General features: G+C 35.2%; 2 protein-coding genes and 1 pseudogene across 3 annotated transcripts; all 3 read right to left on the bottom strand.

The window, feature by feature from the left end:
• Nucleotides 1-2927: 2927 nt before the first annotated feature.
• On the bottom strand, nucleotides 2928-12364 carry LOC108212561 (septin and tuftelin-interacting protein 1 homolog 1-like; annotated as a pseudogene).
• A 2009-nt stretch (nucleotides 12365-14373) lies between these two features.
• On the bottom strand, nucleotides 14374-18836 carry LOC108213546 (cyclic nucleotide-gated ion channel 2). The gene is made up of 8 exons (XM_017385351.1): nucleotides 18782-18836; nucleotides 18062-18647; nucleotides 16926-17141; nucleotides 16457-16758; nucleotides 16218-16329; nucleotides 15883-16119; nucleotides 15067-15153; nucleotides 14374-14988 (listed from the first exon to the last, which is right to left on the bottom strand). The coding sequence occupies exons 1-8, from the start codon at nucleotides 18787-18789 to the stop codon at nucleotides 14476-14478; spliced, it is 2061 nt and encodes a 686-aa protein (XP_017240840.1). The 5' UTR covers nucleotides 18790-18836; the 3' UTR covers nucleotides 14374-14475.
• Nucleotides 18837-20256: 1420 nt separating this feature from the next.
• Nucleotides 20257-24607, bottom strand: LOC108211064 (cyclic nucleotide-gated ion channel 2). 2 transcript variants are annotated; one of them, XM_017382551.2, is made up of 8 exons: nucleotides 24381-24607; nucleotides 23684-24278; nucleotides 22210-22425; nucleotides 21770-22089; nucleotides 21562-21673; nucleotides 21249-21485; nucleotides 21067-21153; nucleotides 20257-20990 (listed from the first exon to the last, which is right to left on the bottom strand). In XM_017382551.2, the coding sequence occupies exons 1-8, from the start codon at nucleotides 24419-24421 to the stop codon at nucleotides 20505-20507; spliced, it is 2094 nt and encodes a 697-aa protein (XP_017238040.1). In that variant the 5' UTR covers nucleotides 24422-24607; the 3' UTR covers nucleotides 20257-20504. The 2 variants fall into 2 exon arrangements, with proteins under 2 accessions (XP_017238040.1, XP_017238042.1); XM_017382553.2 differs by lacking the exon at nucleotides 22210-22425.
• Between the last annotated feature and the right edge of the window lie 389 nt (nucleotides 24608-24996).

The raw sequence follows: 24996 nt of genomic DNA, 5'->3' as shown, positions 1-24996 counted from the left end.
ATAGATGCCAAAAATAACGTTACCAAGGATGATACATGCACATATATATAGACCGTTCAAGGGTCGATAGTTCACCAGGTTATAGTCGTCCACAAGATCATCTGCCTGCAAGGTTTGGTTTTGCTGGACTGCTGAAATTTGGATTTAAGTTTGTGTTTCTAAACAATGTTAGAAACTAATCATTTGATTTCATATAGGGAAGAGTATCTGGAATCCTTTATCCATAAGGCAGCTGAAAATACCTCTGTGGATGCGGCAGCTTGATAACATACACTCAAGATTAGTGAAAAGTAATCTACCCCTTCTCAAATTATTTGTTGATAAGATTAGTACTGCTAATTTTGATTAATTGAATAACATGTAACACTTGTTATAATCCTCCATTGGCCTGAAACACATCAGTGGGGTGAGGAAACTTGCAAACTCGAGAATTCTGATATGGAATATGTTAATCCTTTTGTTACAATAATATTTGTTCTTTCTAAGAATTTCGTCATTAATAGTTGAATTTGATGAAATTATTTATTATCATGAAACTGGGGGATCGTCTCAAATAATAAGTAATGTATGTTTCTCGTCAGATGCATTTACAACCTCTATCGTATTGGATCTACTTGTTGCAGATGAAGTGGATCCATGTACTTTTGCTTCGCATAAGATGCTTCTGTCATAGTTACTGCGATCTTATAATTTTAATGCAGTGTGATGATTTACTAACATTCAGTAGTGGAGGAAGGAAAGAATAAGAAATCATATGATTCACTTCATGCTTTATTGAGCAGCTCGATTCTTCCACCTTTGCGCATAAGATCAGTTGTCTCAAACTCAAATAAATGTGAGCTGAAACTGGAAATTCATTGTTAAGTAGGGTTCACCTGAGTAAAGCATGGGAATGATTGTGATACATGCTGTAATTTATCATCTGTTTGCTCTTGCTACAGACAACTATACTATGAGGAATGTTATAGTTACCGGAATAGTTGTGCTTATTTATTCGAGTTTTTGCTGAATAAAGTAGGTTTTATTTTCACCCTTGTTCTCCTAAGCAGATCAGATTACAGGCTTCCAAATGAAATTTCGTCGGGCACAAATTCTTTAGTTCTACCAACTACACTGTTTAAAACGACACTCCACCCAGAAAATGCATAGATTGCAAGCATTTGATTGGGAGATCCAGGGGGGGACCTTAGGGGCTCTACCTTTGCTTGATCTTATGTTCTAGCGTAATTTCAATGTCATCTACTCTGCATGAAAACTTTGACCCCTGTTCTTCATTATTTCAACCATTATATTCTGCAATGCTTTAGTAGGCTACTTGCATTATTCGTATAACTTGAAATTATTTCAGAAAGGGTTCATCCATTACTTAATCTCCTGGCCATTAAAACTTATTCAGGGTTTTAGAAAAGTGGATCCGGACAAATTAGAGTTGCCAGTGAATGGGTTTTTAGGCGACAGAGGCATCTTTTGAAACAAGTAAAGAGGAGGAAACCACCTTCCAATCTTCATCATCCACTCCAAGCTTCCGGTGATTCCTATGTTCAACTAGTTCGTTGTGGTTCACAAGTAGGAACCGATGGCTTGAGGTTTGACAAGGAAGTCTTAAGGGCGGAGCTGGTTAGACTTGCACAAGAAATCGAGAACACTAAAGCACACCTTAGAGCAATTAAAAGCAGATTAAAAGAGACGGAGATAAAGCAACAACATATCATGGCCTTTTTGGAAAAAATGATCCGAAATCCAAGTTCAATGCAGAAGCTAGTTAAATCAGTTAAAAGGGACAAACTTGCGGAAGCAGTCGGTAAGAAAAGAAGTAAGACAAGTGATCATGGATATGGAAGTGTCGGGGAGTGCTATCCCTGTCCCGAACCCCGAATGGGGATTCTTTTTCTCCCCGATCCCCGCCCCCGACGGAGAACGGGATCCCGCGGGATTCGGGAAATTTATTTTGTAAGTAAAAAAATGATTTTCTAATAAATAATATACATTTTAATGAAAAACAATCTACTAACTCATACTCCCTCCGTCCCCCTGAGTAGTATACATTGGGGGACGGAGACGCGGCACGGACTTTAATGCTCCTGCAAAATGCAGTTGTGCAATCTATTTTTAAAATTTTTCTTTTCTGAATTAAAGTTTGGATGTTATATTTTTATACAGAAAAAGAAAATCTCAAAAATAAGTTATGGAACTATATTTTATAAGAGCATTGAAATGCGTGTCGAGCAGTTAAAAAGAAACGTATAGAATTAAATGGGACAGAGGGAGTAATATACTAATTCTCATATTTTTAATATCAAGCCATGTCATATTAAATTTATCTATACTTTCTTGTTCAAAAAAATGGAATAAGATACCATCGCATCATATAGGTTATGTATGATAATTATTTGGTAACAAACAGATACTAAACCATTGCATAAACCACAATAATAATATTAACATCACTGTCTCATAGGGTTATGTTCAACGGAGAACCAAGAGAGAACAAGAGAGAGAACCCATAGAACTCTTACCTTAATTCTAATTTCTAGTATCAGTTAGAGTTCTCCAGCAGAACTTCACATGCAAAAAATGTCAATATGTATTACGTTTTAAAATTATTTTTGAATACACACGACGATGAAAAAACATGAAAAAGACATGTATTTAGATTTAGATCCTAAAAATCTATTTAAAATTTAGAGTTCTGCAGCGGAACCTTAGTGATTCTATGGTTCTATTTTAAAGAATGGTTCTCTCTTTAGCGCCACCCAAGTTGTTTCAAAACCTCCAAGTTAAATAGGCAATTGAATGGCAATAAGAAAAATCTACGAGGAAACTTTAACATGGCTACGTACATTACCCGTCCACCACAGGCTATTTGCAAACAGCAAATTCAGGCAAGAATACATCACTAAATATTCATATACAACTAAACCAATTGGTTCCTTTATAAATGGTGATTATATAACTATGCAACGGAAAAGTTGTCTCAACATAAAAGATACTGAAAATATCAGGAAGAAGAAAAAGGGACCCGTACAACAGAGGATAATCCCACCCAAGTCTGACTGTGGCGCTTGGTGAAATTAGCCATCAAAGCACTCAACAGAACACATTAAAGAAAGAACTGTCTGATTCAAGCAGCGGCCAAAAATTCAATTCATCAATTTTTGATAACAATATACCACCCTACAAAACAATTCCTTAGTTACCATGCATACAACCTACATTGTAGAAAAATTTTAAAGCGGCTCAGGATGTTGATGGCACTTGTGGTTCCCCTGGCAAGTTTAGCTTGTGACATTGTACAATATGTTCAATGATCAGCAAGTTGCAACAATTAAAGATTGCCTTCATTATAATATTCAGCCAAGCAAGTCTCTGAATAAGTTGGGATTCTGATTTGTAGGGGTCACACCCATTTGCCTCACAAGAGCATCCTTTTGTAGAGCATCTTTAAGATTTGGACCTTTATTTGCTGATTTAGGCGACTGTGCAACCACACCTGCACCATGGTAAAAATTGGTGCTTGCATTTAATAGACCTGAACTCATATTATCATCAATACTAGGATCGATCAGATTACTTGGCACATTGCCAGTCATCTCACTGTAAGCGACATAAAATCAGGTGCTTTTGATTAGTCTAGAGGCGTGGCGGTCCCCTTACTAAAGATTGATATGAACACATGTACATATACATATATTCAAAATATGTATATGTCATATAAGACCACATGTAAAAACACTACACCACATTAAACATTAAAATGACAATAACATAAAGGCATTTATAGAAAATTGTGAGTGATGGAAAATTATTGATAATATCTGAATTAATTTTTTACTACACTTTTAACATTAAAAATCAGGGTTACGGTTTCAGTATTACAATTAATAACTCAAATACCAAAAAAAAACTAAAACAAGAAAATTAAAACAATTAAATATGTTGGTAATTCTCTTTAGTTCATAACATATACTCCCTCCGCCCCTCTCATTTCTTTACAGTCTTTTTTGCACTGCTCGACACGCATTTTAACGCACATATATAAAACATAGTTTGATAACTTATTTTTAAAAAATTTCTGTTTTGTATAAAAATATAAACATCAAATTTTTATTCAGAAGAAAAAAAAGTTAAAAATAATTTATCAAAATACGTTTTATGAGAGCATTAGAATTTGTGCCGAGCCCCCGTCCCCCAATGTAAACAAATGAGGGGGACGGAGGGAGTAATACACGGTGTCTATATGTTATAAGCTTAAAGTAACACCTATGAACAGACTTTTTATTCTTTCCTTGTCAATTTTATTAGATATATTATAATGCGCCTCTAAAAGACACAGGGCAGTTCATCTGCAACCTCTTTTGTTTATTAAACCCTGCTCAAAATATTGAAAACTAAATATCTACTGATGGAAGTGAGCCCAGAAGTATGGGTAGGACAACATTTATGACAATTAAGTTGCACAATCTCAGGCACAAAAACCAGGTGCTGGTCTGTCCTCAAAAAATTGGTGGTGTTCATTTTTTTGTGCAAGTTTTCCAGTTTATCTTCACATAGTGCCATGATACATATTTGAACCCCCAACACACAAAGAAACACAGCATTGGAACCGCAATGTAGCATAATTTGCTATGCACAAACTGTCAAAAAGGCATGTTCAATCATTGTCTTGTCAAGTCGTACTCTTTCTCGATACCAATTACTATATCTGGAAACAATAGAAAAGTTTTTTGTTAATTCTTTGAATTCGAAGTGGATTTATGCAAGTGCATGCTTCTTCATAAATTAGTTTAACTTATATGAGGCTACTTTTATCAAGATTTACATGGACTAAATACACAAAGTTATCAATAAATAATGTTCATAGCTCAGACACATATAGCAGGCGTTATATATTTTGGATATGTGGGTTAAATTTTTGTAGCTGTGCCTCTGCAAGCAAATAATAGATTGTATTAAAATTAAAATGTTATTAACACACAAAGTTATGTGATTGGTAAACGTACAGAAGGATGACTGACTCGTGAACTAGGGAAAAAGAGACGTGCGTTTAGCTACATACTACATACTATCTGTTGCACGAATACAGTATAACTTTTATTTAATTGATAACACAGCATAAACTTCATAGGGCTAAGCATCAAACTAGCAATGAAGCTTCGTGCATTAAAAGACATAAAACTTACTATCCAACCAAAAATATATGTTCGACTAGTAGTAGACAATATCATACTACAGGTTACCTCAATCAATGTCTTCACAGCTAGCATCAGTGGCAATATAATCTCAAGAGCTTGAGCATCCAAGCGAATAATTGCTTGAAGTTCATAAGCATGTTGTTGCAAATCCGTTGAGCTCGATGCACATAAGTCTTCGATTAAAGATTGGCACTGCATCATATAAAAAAATATAAAGCACATAACAAGCAGAGCCAAAGCTTTCACTAGTCAACAGTCATACAAGACAAAAATGCAATTCATTTATTTGGAAAACAAAATTCCTTGGTCATATATATCCAGTATCCAGACATCTTTCAATTCCTTAGTCATCAAGTCCACCAAAATTTATATTGAGAAAATATAATAGAGTATTAGGGTTATTACCAATTGCTATGCCCATAAACCAGCCATCAACACGTCCTATGCTGTTAAACGAATGGAGATACAAAATATATAAAATCTGTAACAGGTTGGAGATAGAGACTGCCGGTGATCTGGCATGAGACTTGTAATTAACTTGTGACATACTGACATGATATAATGTTGAAAAAAGGAATTTAGAAATTAAATAATAATCATGTGGTACAAGGTCCAGCTGGAAATACAAATATGAGCTCAACTGTTGGTTGAAAATTTTACTTGCACTGTGGGAAGGAAAGAAAATCACAATTCACAAACCTCTGGCAGCATGTCAACTTGTTTCCCAGCGGCTATCTCAAGGGAGTATATCTTCATAAGCGCGGTTACTGCATATGCCTACACAACATATAAGATAATCACACATTTGTAAAGTTGGAAATTCCTATTAAATACTTTTGGTATAAATTGTAATTTTGTACAATTAACATATTTAACAGTGATTTCAATACACCAAAAACACCAGATTAGTTCTCCAGATGCTTATAAATTTAAAAATACTAAGGTTGAGAGCATCCACCCCATGCATAAAACACATAACAGCCAGCACCTTTTAAATTTTAAACACGGTGAAGTTGATCCCTCTACAGATCCAAGAATTGCACAGATAAGGTGTTTGCTCATCATTTAGTTTCTCATATATATATTAATATCTACAAAAGAATATAAAAACAACTTCAGATTAGTGCACGACTAAACAAGTTGGAACCAATATCACCTTGACAGTGTCATCAGTTGAATGTGCCTCTGTCACGTCACATAGCTTTCCAGTGATATAAGCAGCAGAATATTTTCCATCTAACCCAGCATATGTCCTGCAACCAAAACAGAAAATAAGATGACGAATACAATAGCTGCGATTAATCATAGAACCAGGATCAATATGAACAAGCTAAACTTAATAGGCAGAACTCAACCTGGAGAAATGCTGATGGGAGTTTTGGTTCACCGATGATGCGCAAATAGGAATCCACCTGCTCACAGAAAAACGGTTCCCACTTACAAAAGCAGAAAAGAAGAAACAGAATATGTTGTCCAAACTTACAGTAAATTGCCAAAATTAAACAAGATGGAACAGCATCATTGGCATATTACAGATAATGGCCTTCAATAGCTCGGTTCAACTGACAATTTAAGCACATGAAAACATACTATATATAGACTCAATGGCAAACTTTTGGAACAAACACATCTGTCTAGTTAGGTTTACAACTGTATCTCAGAAGTGGAAACCAAATGATAGTTTTGGGTGTCTAGGGAAATATCCAAACTGTGGTGACAATTCAATCTACGACAGTGTTTTCTTTAGAGATCATTGCAGTACGTCTATAATATGTTTAACATTTCCATCATCAATTTCATTAATTTCTATATATCACTATAAATAAAATGGCATGTCTGGTAATCATCCATAAACCTCAAATAAACCATGCATCAATCATCAAAAACTTCTCAAAGCACATACAGGCACTATCTCCACAAATTAATTTTACACAATGAAGATGCCACAATTACTTGCATGGAAAATCTTTTAAATGTAGATAGATAAAGTCATAATGATAACATACAGCAGACGATCTCAGTTAACTGTCAAGTTATGTGCCACCTTAATGTTTACTAAATCACCAGCATGCTCGAAGACTTTATTCATGGTCTGTAGGGCAAACAAGAAAGGACATGCTGTCAACAGAAAGGATGATACATTATCAGCAACATTAAGAATATCGATGGTGTACCTGGATAAACCAATGGTTGCTTGGTGCAAATTGCTCAGCAAGCTCAACACACCTGGAAGCTATGTCGGTTTTGTAATGACTATCATTGATGTTTAACATATATATAATCATTCGATCCACGATGACTTCCACATTAGAGGACTTGTCATCTTATATAGAAGTTCAAAAGTTTTTCGTTTCAAAGTGTCATCTGGGTTCTGTATCATGAAGCAAATACGACTTCAACAGTCAACACTATTAACAGACATTAGCAATTTAACGTGGCAAGGTAAAAGTACATACTCCCTGCGTCCCACCCAATTTTTTATCCCCCCCTCCCACCCGAAAGAATTTTTATACATTTCTATAAATTACAATTTTGATAAGTTAAAAATTATTTGGAACTACTGCTTTCCTCCATTTCTAATCTGCTGTCCTTTATTAGTTAACTATTGGTTAATACCACTTCTTTACTCACTTTTCCTCCTTCCTTTTACCAATCACCTTCATGTCCAACCCAAATGTAAAGTACTGAGTAGGACGAAATATTGTGAATATCCAAATATTAATATATTGAGCTGGGTAAGAACCAGAAACTTAGATGGCAATTCACTGTAAACAAAAAACAATGAAATTGGAGATATTACAGCAATCACAGATACAGGCAAAACTGAAATAAATAGCTATTACAATGCGTTCCATTTTTTATTTTGTTCTTCATCAGAATTAGAAGCAGCAAGCAGCTTAAATGTAAGAATTAAGGTCTCTAATAACAATGTAAAGGATATAAGGGTACGTAATCACTTCCCCAGTAATTACTATTAACCTCCTATCATACAAAAGGCCAAAGCAGAACTTAACATAAGGATTATGACACATAATGGTAGCACTAGCTAGACAGAGAAGACACAGAAAACATGACGCCCAATATTACAACGCAGATATATGTAGAGGTAAACACACACGCGAGACGAAGGAATCTAAAGCATCAAACATAAAGACGGAAAGAGTAAAGGACATATTAATCACACTTAAAATTCAAATTTACTTGTTTAACTGAAACATATCAATATACTCGCCAGGAGGTCTGGTAACCGAAAGGAAAGCTGATATGAAGGTTTGAGACTAAAATTTATTTATATAAACTAATTCCCAAACCTGAACTAGTAAGCAAACGGGAAGGAAACCAATCAAAACCAATATTTGTCAAGGTAAGAGCATTTTAAACACTGAAAGGAATATTGGTGACATCCCTTACCTCTAAGCAGTCAATTACAGCAAGTTGGTGCTGCTCAGCAATGTCTGGACTTATCTTTATCAATCTACCAAGTGCATCAATACCCATGTACTTCAGCTTATGACTGTCACTCTGTATATAAAGTTCCGGTTTATGATATGTTGTTATTTTTTAAGCGTTTTACTCAATACGAAGTAATAAACTTTAATAACTCATTCAGGTTCTTCAAAGATCCTTCCAATGGGAGACCTTCACTATTTGGATAGTCCAATTAAAAAGGAATCTGTGCTCCAGAGATCCTTGGCCCAAGGGATACAAGTGAAAACTTGATTATCAAGCGAAGCAGAACCTTCTTATAGAGTAGATAGATACTAGCCTAGATTGCAAAAGTTATGCTGCAGGTTTAATTTTTGACAATTCATCTCAGAAATTCAAAGAAAACAAGATCACTGAACACTGCACAAATTTGTTAAAACATAACAAAATGGAGAAATGTTTGAGGTGTCACTATCATAAAAAATTCGTTAGAACATTACAAAATGGTTTTATTTAAACTACAGGTTTTATTTTTAACCATGACGCATAACAAAATGGCTCAGAAAGCATCTATTGTTAGTTCAAAACATACAAAAAAAAAGAAGCAAGATTCAGATATCCATCAAAAAAGTCACCGCATACTCAAAACTAATGTTATTATAACTCAAAAACAATAGATAGTGCTCCTAAAGCTGTGGTCAGCAGAAAATGGAGGAATGTTTGAGGTGTCACTAGCATGAGTTGCAACAATAAACAAAAAAATAATAATAATTACAAGCACCGTCCTAGAAGGTTAAAAAAAATAGTTGCAGAGAAAAGCCAACCTCAAATGATAGGATCATCAATCTTATACATATGATAACGTCACTGCAGCTGAGGTAACAATGAATCACTGATAATCATAATCAGAAACACTGCTTGAGTTGAAAATTTAATGCCGCGTTGGAACAAAACGATTGTGCAACTTAAGAAGCTGGTCAAGTGACACTAAGGACCACCTCTCCGCAGTTTGTGCAAATACCTTCTGGTTAAGGGAGACAACTATGATGCTAACATTACCAAAGCTATATATCTGATGACCGTCTTGCGCTCTGCCAGGTTTAGGCTTAAATAATAATCCATTCTTCTGCGCATAGAACAAAATAACATCTTTTAAAACTCATCTCGTTCCTGCCACCCACACCCCCTATCTGTGTTGCACCAGCTGGGGTGGCAGAAGCTTGTTGAGGATTATAGGATGCTGTTTGCACAGCCCCAAACTGTCTTTGCTTTGGCTGCCCATAATAATTAATGTTACTAGGTTTTACCACCTCTATGCCCTCAAAAGCTTGGTTCATCATCTCCAGGCCCACAATTAGACGGTATCGGATATGTTCATTTGCCAGAAGCTCATGAGGGATAAGCTCCTTCCAACCAACATACCAGCTTGTAACTTCTTCAAAGTTTGGGCGTAAGCACAACCAGTGGTACAGAACTTCTTGCCACTTGTTGAAGAACACATCCATTAAATAAAGCATGTTGGAAATGGGAATAGCAGTAGCCCAAGTCATAACCAAGTAAAACTCATCAAGATTTTGGTTAGCTGGATTTACTTGAAATTCATGCATGACAGTCAACAACTTTCGGATAATGTATCGGTCTATTAGCTGCTCCCAGCTGACTGAATCAAAAACGGTCTTCCAAGGCGACAATATACAGAATGCAGAGATATCATCAGGCTGCCAAGCAGGAAGCACACTTTCCAACCGGATGCGAATTGTGTTGTAGAAGATCTCCAACTTCTGACTTAACCATGGCAACCATGGATGCAACCAAAGATGAATCGGCATTGTTTCCCTGCAAGGATCCCACAATTCAATAGCAGCTGACAACTTGGGCATGACTGCATTCTCTAATATGGTCTGCCTAACAGGAATAGGCAGCAGCTCCTCCCATGACTCCAAAAATCGAATCATTGGCTCTGGTTCCTTTGCTTGCCAAGTATTAGTGCCTGATTTCCTAACAGCTGGCACAACAACTTCCATTATTAACTGCGCATAAGGTGAACCGGGAGCAGTAAGATCACTTTGCAATAGGTTTTTCCACAAGGATATAACTTCCAACCCGTGTGTGGGATTCTGAAGTGGGTCCCATCCCTGAAACACCCTTATGAACAAAGGCATAGCAAACGAACATGCAATGCACGACAAGTTGCACAATTTGTAATCATCAGGATTTTTCTCTTGCAAGTTCCCAAATAACTTTGCAAGAGAGGTCAATGTCAACATTCCTGACAAGATTATGTTGCCTATACTGTCGATGATAAACTATCTCCTCCATATTATCTAGTTGCTTCTTCGAATTCACAACCTCTTTGTAGAGCCTTTCCTTCTCCTGCTGCAAACTGACCACTGTTTCCCTCTCATTTCTTAAAACTCGATCTAACTTTTGTATTAAGCTCAGCTAAATCGACGATTAATCTGACATTATGCTGAAGTTCGGGCATTGGGATATCATTTTCCTGGGCAATCTCTTCAGCATTCAAGTTGTCCAAGTTTGTCAAGATCCGAACCTGCGGTCCCCTCATATCAAACACCTTTTGAACAGTCTCCTGCCCCAGCTCTTCTGTCTTGGCCAGCAATTCTTCGGCGGTAACATAATTATTCTTTTTCTTCCTAGATCGTGCATGTTTAGACCAGAGTTTCTGTTTCGGTTGATTTTCTGAGGACTGCAGTGCATTGGGTATGGACTTCTTCTGTTCCAGTTCCTTAGGCAAAGGAGCTTCCTTGTATTCATGACAAGCCATTTGAGGCCGAAACTTGGCCTCAATAGGTGCCACAATACCTTGTTCATATTTCCCGAGGCCACCTCCTTTGTAGCCCAATATTTTCATCAACTTCGATCCTATTGGTGTGTCGTTCGAATGCACCAAGATTGTTCGATTCCTTGATTGCCCCTTGGGATGACTTGAGACTAATTTCCGACTTGTCCTTCTCTTTCTGCTGCCGCCGCAACTGTGCACCTTTTTTAATCTTAAGCGCAAAAGATGTTGGCAAATAATCATCATCCTCCATTTCTTCTTCTTCTTCAGCTGCCTTTACTTTTCCTAAAGCAGAAGGCCTATCGTCTGTAGTTTGCGAATTTATAACAATTTCTTGATTGTGCATCACAACGCCAGCGGACACAAAACTAACAGACTTCGCGTCATTTTTTAGCTGCTGCTTCCTAACCCTACCATAATCATCTGAATCACTATCATCATCATCGGATGCATGTTCTTTTGTCCGACTCCGCTTCTTCTTAAGCCTACCGTAATGATCTGAATCACTATCATCATCAGACACATAATCTTTTGTCCGAATTGGCTTATTCTTAAGCCTACCGTAATAATCTGAATCACTATCATCAATTCATCATCAGACACAAAAAGCACAGAATCTTTTGTCCGCCTTGGCTTCTTCAAATCAGTCTCCTCCCTTACTGTCTCCATCTTCAAAATCATATATGTAAATCAACTAGTCACAATATATGCCTCTACAATTAATTATCTCTTTTTACAAACTCAATCGAACAATTCTCAGCAAGCACAATACAATACAACGAGAATGACGACTCTAATAGATGCAACATATACAAATACGAACAATTAATAGCCGGTACCTGTAAGTAATTGTGATCAACGTATACGCCGTTGATGGCTGCAATTGAAACCTGGGTGCTACCCAACAGACAAACAATACAAGCACTCTGATTGTATAAATGGTGCAACGGACTGAGAACTTTTCAATTGTTTTATAAAATTTATTCTTAATATATTTAAAATTATAAAAAAGATTATTTATTAATAATAAAAATAAATCATAATTTTAAATTAAATAAAAATAAAAAATAAAATTATATTATTTTTAAGGCAGAACTATTTGTAAAGTAATAACCTCTGGTCCTTTTGATCACGGTCTTTCTGACATTTATCTTCGTGTTTGTTTAGTAGTATTGTTATATTGTTCGCAATATATCATTTATCATGATCAGCTCTTTGTTATTCTTTTAAATATCTTTCGAAATATTTTTCATGAAATCGTATGCTCTTCGTTTATTCCTCTAACATATTCATATTTTGATATTAACAAAGTTTTACAAAATGATTTTTACAAATGATTTTTAACATCATTATAAAATTTTTTATGAAATATTATATGATAATACATTATCATTAGTGTTTTTAGTATTTGAAACAGTTTAACAATGTAAGAGTAATAGACCTCTACGTGTGATAAACTTGTAGTTGTAGATGGAGAGTACCAAACCAAAAATTATAACTAAAGAGTTGGACTACAAATTATTCCCTATGTTGACTTATTATAGTATAGTATAGTATAAATATCTCGTGTGATAAAATGATATATACATATATAAATATTAATTTATATATTGCTGCGGAATCGTAATATATGAATAAATCGAATACAACAATTATGATTTTATAACACTATTATCTACATATACTGCAACAGAATTCCAACATACGAAGAGTGGGAGTGTGTATGTTTTGATTTTATTTATTATTATTTTATGCATTGCTGCAGAATCTCTTGTTTTGTAATATTATATGAGTTAGATATGTACTGCAGCAGAATTCTCGCGTTTTATAATATTATATGAGCAAGAAATGTATTGTAGCAGAATCTCGTGTTTTGTAATATTATATGAGCTCAATATGTACTGGAGCAGAATCTCGTGTTTTGTAATGTTATATGTACCGCAACAAAAACTCATGTTTTGTAATATTATATTATTAAAATTGATTGAGAATCACATGTTGTTGTAGATTGATTTGCATGCATATATATTAATTAATTATTATTGTAAGTAAGTATATAGTTAATGATTATTATGATTTGTAATAATGATCTATATATAAGGTAAGGTATCTTAATAGCATGTAGTTTTAATTTATATTTGTATAGCTTAGATCATGACCATTAAATTCATATTCATCTAATGGATGTGTTTGGTCCTAAGTTCTAATTATAATATTGGTTCTAATTTGAACCTCACCCATCACAAACATGCAAGCAGAAGGTAAAATTTGTTTTGGATTAAAAAAAGGTTTTTGTGTTCGTTCCTCACATAAATTTAGCTTATTAATTTTAATATTGTGCATAATATAATTTTTATTTAGTATGTTCTTTAAGAAAATATATTGGATAAAAATAATTTGTGACGGTGTGATTTATATGCTTCTACAATTAAAACATGTAGGAAATATTTATTAAGGATTTAAAAAAATCAAAAACATGTGAAAGGTAGAATTTGTTTTGGATTAAGAAAATGAATCATAAATATACAAGTAGATATCAGTTGGCTTATAGAATAGAACATAAGTAATGTTAGTATTGTTAATCATAGAATTGAACACCCCCTTCATGTGGATTATAAAAAAGATACATATATTGTTACTGACATCAGTAATATTAGCAATTTTATAATTAATTTTTTCAAAAGTTCATATTTTGAAATAAATTTGTTCATAAATACTTCAACTTCAGTGTCATTTACTAATAAAATAAATGAATATAAGGTTTACAAAATTAACTTAGTTTAATTATTATGTAAAATAGCATAAACTTAATAAAATGTTGGTTTAACTGAGGAGATAATTAATAAGTATATGATCATAATTAATCACGTAATCCATGTTTCTATTGGTATATAAATGTTCAGATACATTAATATTAAAAACATAGTTGTTCAGATAAAAGTAAGTTTGGGTACATCATACATGTCATATTATTTTATTCATTATAAAGTTAAAAATCCATAAACATGAAAACTGAAATTTTAAGTATTGACAAACAATATGATTACTGCATATTGACTACTCAAGATAGTCATGAGGCCTCAGCGACATGAACATCGCTGCATAGTGTCGAAGTCTCTGGTCACTGCTACTTGTGGCACCATCACTACCACTGCCACTACCTGTCCCGCGAATATCATGATCATCTCTAACCCTCCTCAAATGACGCCTCCATGCAAATTGTATGTTGACAGCAGCCCATGACCTCCAATTAGAAGAGTAATACCTTGTTTTGTACTTAAGTTCGTCCCTTAAAAATGTGTAACGGAAATGTTTTGTTATATATTTAAGATGATCAGCATTTAGGCCATATGCCTCAACTGCCTCCACACAAGTAAAAGTCGCTGATGAAGCTGGAAAACGCTCTATAAATGGACGACGAAGGCACCATGATATGAGTTCATCTCCAAAAAAGCCACCAGGTTCAATCAAACTAGTTGTTACCATGTCTTGTGTGATGTTTTGGATTCTCCGAACGCAACCACTTACAATGAACATCATACGTTCTACTGGTTCACCTTCTTTAAAAATCTGTGTATGATGTATATAAATTAAGATATCGTCAAGTGTGAGTTAAACATAATTAGTTAGAAATTTTATTAAAAGTACCTTTTCATCCTTTGAATAAATCATAGGTTTAACCCGATCACATATATGATCGAGAATAAGGTCATCCAAGTGGTCAAATAATGGTACCTGAAACATCATAACAGAGCATTAAATCATCAAACAATGGGACTTGAAACATCATAATAGAGCATTATATCAATATCAAACTGAACAGAATCTCTTTTGAATCAATACTTAATTAGATACAAACAATGTCACAAGTATATAATTATTAACATGAACAAGCACACTCTAGTCATCGCAAGTAGAGCTAAGTAGAAGATGCCATATTTATTGAGAGCCGGCACAAAATATAATTTTATCTTAAAAAACTATTTTGTCAAGTTATTCTTTTTATGGTAAAATAAAACTATACGCTTACAAATAAACATAAAATATTTATATTAGTGGCCCAAAAGATACGCATTGCGCGATCACAATCATGTAAAGAAAAAAAAAATACACTTATCGAACAACAATATTTGCGATAAAACTACACATCATGAGTAACCCGCTTCTACTTATAATATTTACATGTACCTCTAAACTTCACATTAGGATTCTTTTAGGATTTAAATATCATTCATGGCAACATAACCTTACACAATGTCCTCACGTCAATTTCACAAATAATGATAATTTATACTAATTGAGCAAATGATGTAACTACTTTGTAATTTCTAATTTCATATCATCATTGTGTTTATTGGATTATCGATTTTTTATAGCATTTAGTATCTAGTATATTTTTTAGTTAATCTATTGAATTTATTGCAACAGGAAATTTCTGAAATTAGCAAGCAGATTAGGACTTACCTTTCGCACCAAGTCCAAGCAGAGAAAACGCTTAATATCTCTTCTTAGTCCATCAGGAAAATCTTTGGTAAATTCCATCTCATTTTGGCCTCTCATAATTTCCCATCTCTGGTGTTCAAAATCCAAAACTCTTCGCCTCAAGTGATATGGTATTCTTCTCCGTCTCATCCACCATTCCATGTCTCTATATTTTATCTGCATTTTTCTCCTTCTAGACGTTACGGAATGAAGAAATACCTAAATATTATCTTCTAGTCAGTATCTTTTTTCTAACATTTTCAATAAAATGAACTAATAAAAGTGAATCATTTACCAATCTTTGAATTTTTTTTTACCTGGATATTACCAATTAGCAAAGTGAAGAGTGCTAAGCCTGCTAACACCATGGTTATGGTAAAAATAACTTCATACGGCTGGGTCCAGGGGGTCAAATTATTGCCCATAGTGCTATAAATATAACTCGTACAGAAGTTAATGACAAATGTTATTGGTAAATACCGATAATGAATATATATGTGTGTGTGCGCGCGCGCGAGCGAGTGTGTAAGGCATTGTGTATGTATTTATTCAATACCTGAAAGCCTCGAGACCCCATAGACTAGCATACAGAATTTTGACAATGTTCGAGTTCTTAATAATGAGAGGCAAAACAAAGGCATAAAGACCATAGGGAAAATCTCCATTTTGGTCCATGCAAGTTGAGAAATCTGCCTCCATGTTGGAGTTGTCCATGCAAGAATGAGTAAAACTGCTATAACAAATCTTTCTTGGACATGTTAAAGCAAGTGCATCGCATTGGTTGCTCTTATAGCACTGTTGTCTTAGGCACTCTGCTACACGTTGTATAGATAATATATACCAAAATCCCCCAGACACCTAGTTAATCATAATACATCATATAATTATTTTATGAAAAAATCAGGTAGAAAAGTTGGGTTCAAAATTTGAAATATCCAGATCTTAATATCGAGAAAAGAGTATATACTGTATCTTTCACTATTATTACAAAGATGGAACAAAGTATGAATGGAGTGAATACGTACATGTGAAGCAAGGAAGTAAACGATGAGATTTAGGATAAAACCCCACCAAGCGGTGCCGAAAAGATAGCCAGCCACCTTACTCACTCCATGCATTAGGTGGAAGCAGTGATAAAGTTTTGGGAGGAATTGAAATAAGAAGATGAATTGAGCCAATATCATTACATCTTCTGGCTTTTCTTCTCTCAGTAATTTTGGTAATAATAACCAATATAAGATCTGCATTATACATTATAAATCTCTTTTGTTATATCAAATTTTGCACTAAATATTAAATCAAACAAATATCCGAAATGTTATACATCATAACTTAACATATATCTCATGATATATTATATTCTGCATCATCAACTAAATAGAGAAATGACAAACTTTGTAATTAATGATTTAATTTGCATACAACTTCTCTTGGTTCTAATTTTAATTGGACTACACTTAATACATCATGAGATATATGTTATGTCATGTGATACATCATAACATAACATATATCTCAAGATGTATTATGTATAACCAAATTAAGATTAGAACCAAAAGAAGTTGCATGAAAAACAAATCATTAATTGCAAAGTTTGTCATTTCTCAATTAATTGATGATGCACCCGCCCCGCCCCGCCTTGCCTTGCCTTGTCATACTTTATATTCTAGCTCCTTCGACTTTAAAATATATATATATACTATGATTTTATAATTTTTCCATTCTCTTCACAAAAATATTGTTTTCCCACAAACTATAAAAATGCGTTTTCAAAATAGAAATCTATCGTGTGTTATTATATCATAACGTGATATGTTCAAAAAAAATTAAATTTCGATCAAATAAAAAATACTTGAAAACTATTTATAAACTATTTGTCTAAGATAAAATAAAAGGTAAACATGTGTACTTAAAAATATTATATTCTTATTTTCAAAAAAAAAATATTATATTCTTATGACCCGAGAAAAGAATAATTCCCTTAAAAATAAAAATATAAAAAAAGACCAAAGAGATAGAATGCAAAGGTGTCAGTTTGTTATGCAATAAATGCAATATGAACTAAGTATCCACCAGCAATATTTGGGTGTATTTGCATGCAAACAAGAATTTCAAAATGACCAAACTACTCATATGGTGTCAATAGAAAGTGATAACTCACCTGCGGGGCCGGAATTACAACAAACAGGTCGAACCAGAAGCCTTTGAGCGACCGGACATAGTGTCTAATGATGGACCGTGTATCCCACACAAGCATGCCGCTTCCGATAACTAAAGACTCCTTTGACAAATAAGCCGTTCGAAACTTCAACCAGATATGCAGTAGGTGGATTAAATCTAAGCATGTGCGCAGCACGGTAGCAAACACTAACATGGTCCCGTCGAGATAAATACATGGCTTAGCACCACCAGTGATGGAGAGAGCGATGAGGAAGAGAGGATCAATAGCCAGGGAGATTACACGTGACAACACGAGGCACTGGTTCAATCGTTTGATGTTTGGTCTTCGTGGGTTGAAGACACGCCGCTCAGTTCTTTTATTTCGATTGCTTAAGTTTTCGTTTGGATGGTCAGTTGGGATAAGAGGTGAACTGGATAGAGATTTCCATGTGGAGTGGTGACTTGGGTTGGAATGGGTGGGATGAAAATCAGGGGTACCAATCTGATTACATTCAGGGGCTTCCACCATACCAATGTCCTGGATTTTTTTATTTTTCGAACCTGTTAGTCTTGGCACCGGAATGCACCTGAACATAAAAAGTGGGTGAAATTATATTAAAAATCACTAAAAGATAAAGATGAAACGAAAATATATTGAAAATCTGAGAAATTATTAAGATTTAAGTTGAATAAATTTGATTGAGGTCGAGTTGGTACTAACCTCTGCATATTGTTTAGCAATGAAAGAGAGAGGAAGAAGTTTTAGATGAAAATTTTGAAGTGAAGGAATGATGGGAGAGGAATTATATATGAATATATATATTATGTAGGTGGACCCGGTATGATGAGACTAGACTATCCTCGTCCTGTGCTTGTTTACGTTCACTGTTTGCACGTATTTTTAGGCTCTCATATAATCTTTTTTTAAATTTCTTTTTTTAATGAAAGTATAAACATTAAATTTATATTTAGAGGGAAAAAAAAGTTAAAAAATATACTATGAAACTATACCTTAAATGAGTGTGAAAAAACGTGTCAAAAACTAACGTAAAAAAATGAGAGAGGCTTATTGAAAAAAATTGAAACCACGATGAATGTATATGCATTCATCTGACCATGATCAGTGAATCGGTTACGCACTAAGTCCCAAAATTTATGCATTTGGATGGTTTCTATTGACTTAATTTTTTTTATAATGGTGGACCCCCTGCAGTTACAACAACCACATCAATTAAAATCCTCCAATTTTAAAAATGTCAGTGCTTAACATGTGGCCATAACACACACTAGACGAACCCTTAATGAATATATAAATACCTTGATAACAAATATTGTCACGGAGTCGTGTGTGCCAATATTAAAGTAGGAAAATGCTTGGTGCACATAATTGTGTACAAAAACATGTACAAAATGATATGTGGTGGATTTTAATTGGAATGACCTTACGCATTTACATCAATCACCCCAATTCAAATCCACCACATCACTTGTCACATCATTATGTACAAATTTTATGTACACAATTATGTGCATCTAACCCTACTCATTAAAATAAAGGAAATGAGTCATTATATTTGATGAGAATTTGTACATTCAGTTTCAATTTAAAAAATTATACGTCACTTATTTTGTATGATAATTACAATCGTATAAATCTGTTGTAACCTCATGAGCTCTATATTAATAAATTTTATATGGTAGAATAGGTGTGTTTGTGTGTGTAATTACTTCTTAATACGTAATACATGATAAATTTTAATTAAAAAAAACAAGATAATAAAGATAAGAAAATATGCATTTATTAAGTTTACGTAAAGAGAGAAGGAATGAGAGAGAGTGTATCAAAATAATAAATGTGAATGGGTCCTATTTCACCTCATCCGAGCAAAGACACCATCTCCTTCTCCTCTACCTTTTCTATTTCTTTTTTTCCTCCTCATAGACAAACCATCTTGTCTAGAGCATCTAGGAAGAGGCACGGAGACACTTTCCATATCTTTTCTGATTTGCTTAGTATAGCACTTGAATGAAGAAACATATATTAACAGTTTTTATATCTTTATTAAGAAAATATCATCATAATTTAAGTGCTTAACAACATACTACAAGTTGTATAAACTTCAAGACTAATTAACATAGATAATTATGTAGATGCTCTTACATAATGTCTGCTTCGCATAGATATCTAAGCTGGGCTTTGTCCAGTTCAATAAATTAATTATTTAAGAGTAAGAATCTTGATCTTGAGTCTTGACATCATATACTTGAGTCCTGCATCTTGCTTGCCACAGATCTTGCATAACATAACATAGTAACATACAATAAAAGCATGTGCTACTTTATTCTTGCATGAACCTGACAGAACCAAGATCAGAATATTCAGTAACAATTCAGCTGATAAGAAATTAACTACTGTCCTCCATATTTGTAACTTTATTTTCTACTTATTCCAGGTGATCATGTGGCCGGAGGGACATGAAAACTGCAGCATACTTGAGTAGTTTCCTATCGCCGCCATTTTCAGTAACAGGATTGATCACCGTAGGCCTAGTCCTGGCAATGTAACGCCTCCAAGACAGTTGGATATTAACAGCAGCCCATGTTCTCCAGTTGGATGAATAAAACCTTGCTGTTCTCTTTAGTCTCTCATTATTGAATTTGTAACGGAAATGATCAGTGATGTATCGCAGATTGTTGGCTCCAAGTTCGAATACTTCTGTTGGTTCGAGGCAAGTGAATGTAGCTGATGAACTAGGCAGTCTGTCAATGAAAGGGCGTCTAAGGCACCACGACAGAAGTTCATCTCCCAGGAAGCCTCCGGGCTCTAGAATGCTCGTGGCTACTATGCCTCTGCTTAAGTTTTGGGTACTTTTCACGCGTCCCTTGACAATGAACACAAGTCTAGGTACAGGGTCCCCTTCCCGAATGATCTGCAGCACAATTAGAACACTTAACGAGTGATTACAGTGATGATGGAAAAATAATTGTGTCCGTGATCCATTTTACCTTTTCGTTTTTGGAGAAAACAAGGGGCTTAACACGGTCACATATGTTGTCGAGGATCAGATCATCTAGACTTTGAAAAAGTGGTACCTTCAAATCAATTAAAGAAAAAACAATGAGCATAAGGATTATTTAGTAAGATGTAGACTTATAGTCTTGAAAGATAGTAGAATCAAGTTTGTTACCTTTCTAATGAGATCTAAGCAAAGGAATCGTTTGATATCACGTCTGAGTCCTTCAGGCAAGTCTTTAACCACCTCCATTTCATCATGACCTCCCATGGCTGACCATTTCTGGCGTTCGTAGTGCCTGACTCTGTTTCTCAACTGAGATGGTAACTGTCTCCTCTTCATCCACCATTCCATGTCTCTGATTCGTATCTGCATTTTCCTCTTCTTTGCCATAACCGCGTGCAGGAATACCTTAAAATGTACACTCATTTTGTTACAACCCGAGTCCTTAATGCTAAATTATTGATATTATAGACAATAAAGTTACCTGAATATTTCCAATCAACAGAGTGAAGAGCATTAAACCACTAAGCACATTTGTTATACTAAATACCACTTCTAGCCAGTTACTTGTTGGTTCTAGGTCATTGCCAAATGTGCTGTGACCAACACATGAGAAACGTAAACATACTTTTCAAGAATTACGGAGAAACATAAAAATGCTTAGATTAGCATCAATTGATTTTATAGTTTACCTGAGGGTCATTAAACCCCAAAAGATGGGGTAGAGAATCTTGACGGCCACAGAGTTACTGGAAATGACCGGAAGAGCACCCTTATAGATACCATAATGGAATGGTCCGTTAACATCTAAACATATTGGATTTCTGAGCACACTGCTTGAGTTACCACCACAGGGATTGTCTAGTGTATCCGCAGCTGACATAAAAAGCTGGTAACACACCTCCTCGGAGCAAGACAAGGAGAGATCACATGAAGCTTTCCTCTCACATTGTTGCCTAAGGCAAGACGCGACTCTCTGTATAGCAAGAACATACCAGCATCCCCCAGCCACCTTTCAGGAGGAAAAAAAAAGTAATTAACGAAAAAATACATGTCAGATGTCGCAGTCACTGGTCCTGATAATATATACTTTACAGCAAAATATTATGAATTTAGAATTAAAAAACTTTACATGAGAGGCAATAAAGTACGCGATGAGATTAAGGGCAAAACCCCACCAAATGGTCCCAAATATATAGCCTGTGACCTCCTGCATTTTTCTCATCAAGCAAATGCTATGGTAGACCTTGGGGAGGAATTGAAATAAAAAGATAAGCAGAAGAATTGTCATGATCAGCTTTATCTTCTCTTCTCTTATCAATTTCGGAACCACTAACCAGAACACAGCCTGATACAATTCAAGTGCAAGTGATATTATCAACATCATATAAATTAGCTCCCATGATCAAACTAATTATGCAATTCTACTTGATCGTATATTATCTTTTCATCTCGGATATTAATAGGTCAAGTGAGTGGTTTCTTTATTTCTCTGTTTTTGTTGCAGAAAATTGGCTAGACAGGCATAGCTCAGACTTGATATAGTAGTTGGGATCCAATAATTGCTGATGGTGCAATCCCAACATAGAACAAGTACCTACGCTTAAAGATATGTGTTTGTCCCGATTCACATACTTCTAAATCTTGAGTGCCCACAAAAACTATTCCAATTCAGGCTTTTTTGTGTTCAATAGTTTTCACATGGAAATCTTCGCCCGTGATGACACTCTGCATATCAGAGCTTATGCCGGTACATTCTTGATTCTTGTTGCAACTTGCAACCTATATATGTACTCTAGTATACTACTCCCTCCGTCCCAATCAATTATATACAGTTTCCTTTTCGGGATGTCCCATTATATCTATACATTCCCAAAATAGCAACTTTTTATAATATAAAACACTACTACACATACTACATTCTCCCACTATCTTCATTCTATAATAATAAAAACACTATTCCACCCACTACTTTCTTCCACTATCTCAAATCTATTATTAAAAAAATATATGGGTCCCACCACTTCACCCACTTTTCATCTAACTTTACCCATTTCTTACACTTTTTCTTGGTCTCCGTGTCCAATCATTTCTTACACTTTTTTTGTCTCCGTGTCCAATCCCAATGTATATAATTCATTGGGACGGAGGGAGTAGTATGCAGTTCACTTCTACATACGCATGATAATTACAAGATAATTTGCATTCTACACGAATAAATTATGAACCCTGATTTAGTTTTCTCCTGCACTAATACTTAAACACATTTGAAGAGTATTCTTTTTGGGTTTTCCCCGAGGAATTGCATGGGATCGCCTAGTCCCCTGTCGGAACTTTTACTACTTCACTTGTTCAAAATTAATTTTACAGAAAAATAAATCTGTTACACAAAAATTAATTTTTTTTAACTCGAAAGTCTGAAACAACCTTTTCTACGACAATAGATTAGTAAATTTTCGATAAGTTGATTGTCGATGTGCAACATGGTATCAGAAGTCAAGTTTATTGTACTTGCGAGTTAAAACAATTCCACTTGTGGTCCATCCTGTGGTGATGAAATAATTGATAATAGGAATCGACAAATGCAAGTATGGTGGCTAACTAACCTGTGGAACGGGAAGTATAACGAAAGCATCGAACCAGAAGCCCTTGAGTGAGCGCAAATAATGCGCAGCAATAGAACGCGCATCCCACACGAGTTTCCCGCAGCCAACCACTAAAGTCTCCCTGGACACGTAGGCCAAGCGGAACTGGAGCCAGACATGGAACAGATGCACCGCATCCACGCAAGTCCTGATCACGGTCACCACCGCGGCTAACCCGCCATCCATGTACAAGCACGGGGAGCCGCCTCGGCCAATCGAGAGCGAGTAGAAGAAGAGAGGATCCACGGCTAAGGCCATGCCACGTGCGAGTAAAAAAGCGCGGTTCCATCTCTGGACCCGTTTGCTCCTGGGGTCAAGGACGGGTCCGAATGGGCCTGAGGTTCGGGGAATTTTCGTGGTGCGGTTGGGGGCTCGGGCTCGGATGGGGACTAAGGAAGAGCCGGCAGAGGCTTCCCATTGGGGCTGGTGGACTTGGTCACAAGTTGTGGAGTGGAATACCGGGAGGCCTACTTGTGTGCAAGCGTAGCACTCCACTGGAGTTGAGTCTTTTGCATCGTCCTCCTCGCTTTTCTGGCGTCCAAATATTTTAAACCACCTGCAACTCATTAAAATTCCAAAATTTTATAATAAATAAATTTGTTTAACCGGAGTTTTCTGCTATAGTATGATGAGTGAAATGTGGAGGAGTTGAGGAAACCTGGAGAAGGAGAAGCGGAGATCTGGAGAGGAGCTAGGCATGGTGTGAAGATGGTAACCATGGAAGGAGCTCGAGTATCAATTATTTTACTCCCTGGAAGATGGAGCTATTTTTGTTTTACAGGAGGAAGAAGAGTGTGTATTTATAGGTGGAGAGAACCTTGTAATTCAGGTTGATGATATATATAGGAGGACTGTGTCAATATGATAATTCTACTGGTAGTAACTGAAATGATTGATAGGTGACATTTTTATGCCAAATATTTTATGGTTAAAAAGACAGGTCGAATTAATTAACCGATGACGATCTACTGAAATGCAGAGTTGGGTTAATTTCTGATGATACGAGTGCAAGTTGCAACTTATAAGAGCATCTCCAATCTATGCCAACCAAAGTTGCTAAACATGCTTATTCATCAAAAATATTAATATTTTATTTTTTCTTTCTTTTAAGTTATTTTTGGCACCCCTCTTATCAATATTCACTCCAATGGTTGGCACTTGAAGTTGTCAAAAATACTATAATTTTGTTTATCTAAAATTAGATAGAATATTATAGGCTTTCATGACAATAAATGAATTTTTCTCATTTTGGGAGGGTGCCAAAAGGTGCCAAA

This window comes from Daucus carota, chromosome 3 (assembly GCF_001625215.2).
Source record: "Daucus carota subsp. sativus chromosome 3, DH1 v3.0, whole genome shotgun sequence".
Taxonomy (NCBI): domain Eukaryota; kingdom Viridiplantae; phylum Streptophyta; class Magnoliopsida; order Apiales; family Apiaceae; genus Daucus; species Daucus carota.
Note: the sequence above shows the minus strand (reverse complement) of the source record. Positions and strands in the feature narration are given on the sequence as shown.

What these genes read in the sequence shown, in the direction of transcription:
- LOC108213546 (XM_017385351.1), bottom strand. An exon ending in TGGGGTCTCGAGGCTTTCAG is followed by an intron (nt 16,330 to 16,456) that starts GTATTGAATAAA and finishes TTATATTTATAG; the next exon opens with CACTATGGGCAATAATTTGA. An exon ending in TGCTAATTGGTAATATCCAG is followed by an intron (nt 16,120 to 16,217) that starts GTAAAAAAAAAT and finishes GATAATATTTAG; the next exon opens with GTATTTCTTCATTCCGTAAC.
- LOC108211064 (XM_017382551.2), bottom strand. Translation starts at nt 24,421, where the DNA reads ATGCCTAGCTCCTCTCCAGATCTCCGCTTCTCCTTCTCCAG. An exon ending in TTATACTTCCCGTTCCACAG is followed by an intron (nt 22,426 to 23,683) that starts GTTAGTTAGCCA and finishes GAATTGTATCAG; the next exon opens with GCTGTGTTCTGGTTAGTGGT. An exon ending in CGTACTTTATTGCCTCTCAT is followed by an intron (nt 22,090 to 22,209) that starts GTAAAGTTTTTT and finishes TCCTCCTGAAAG; the next exon opens with GTGGCTGGGGGATGCTGGTA.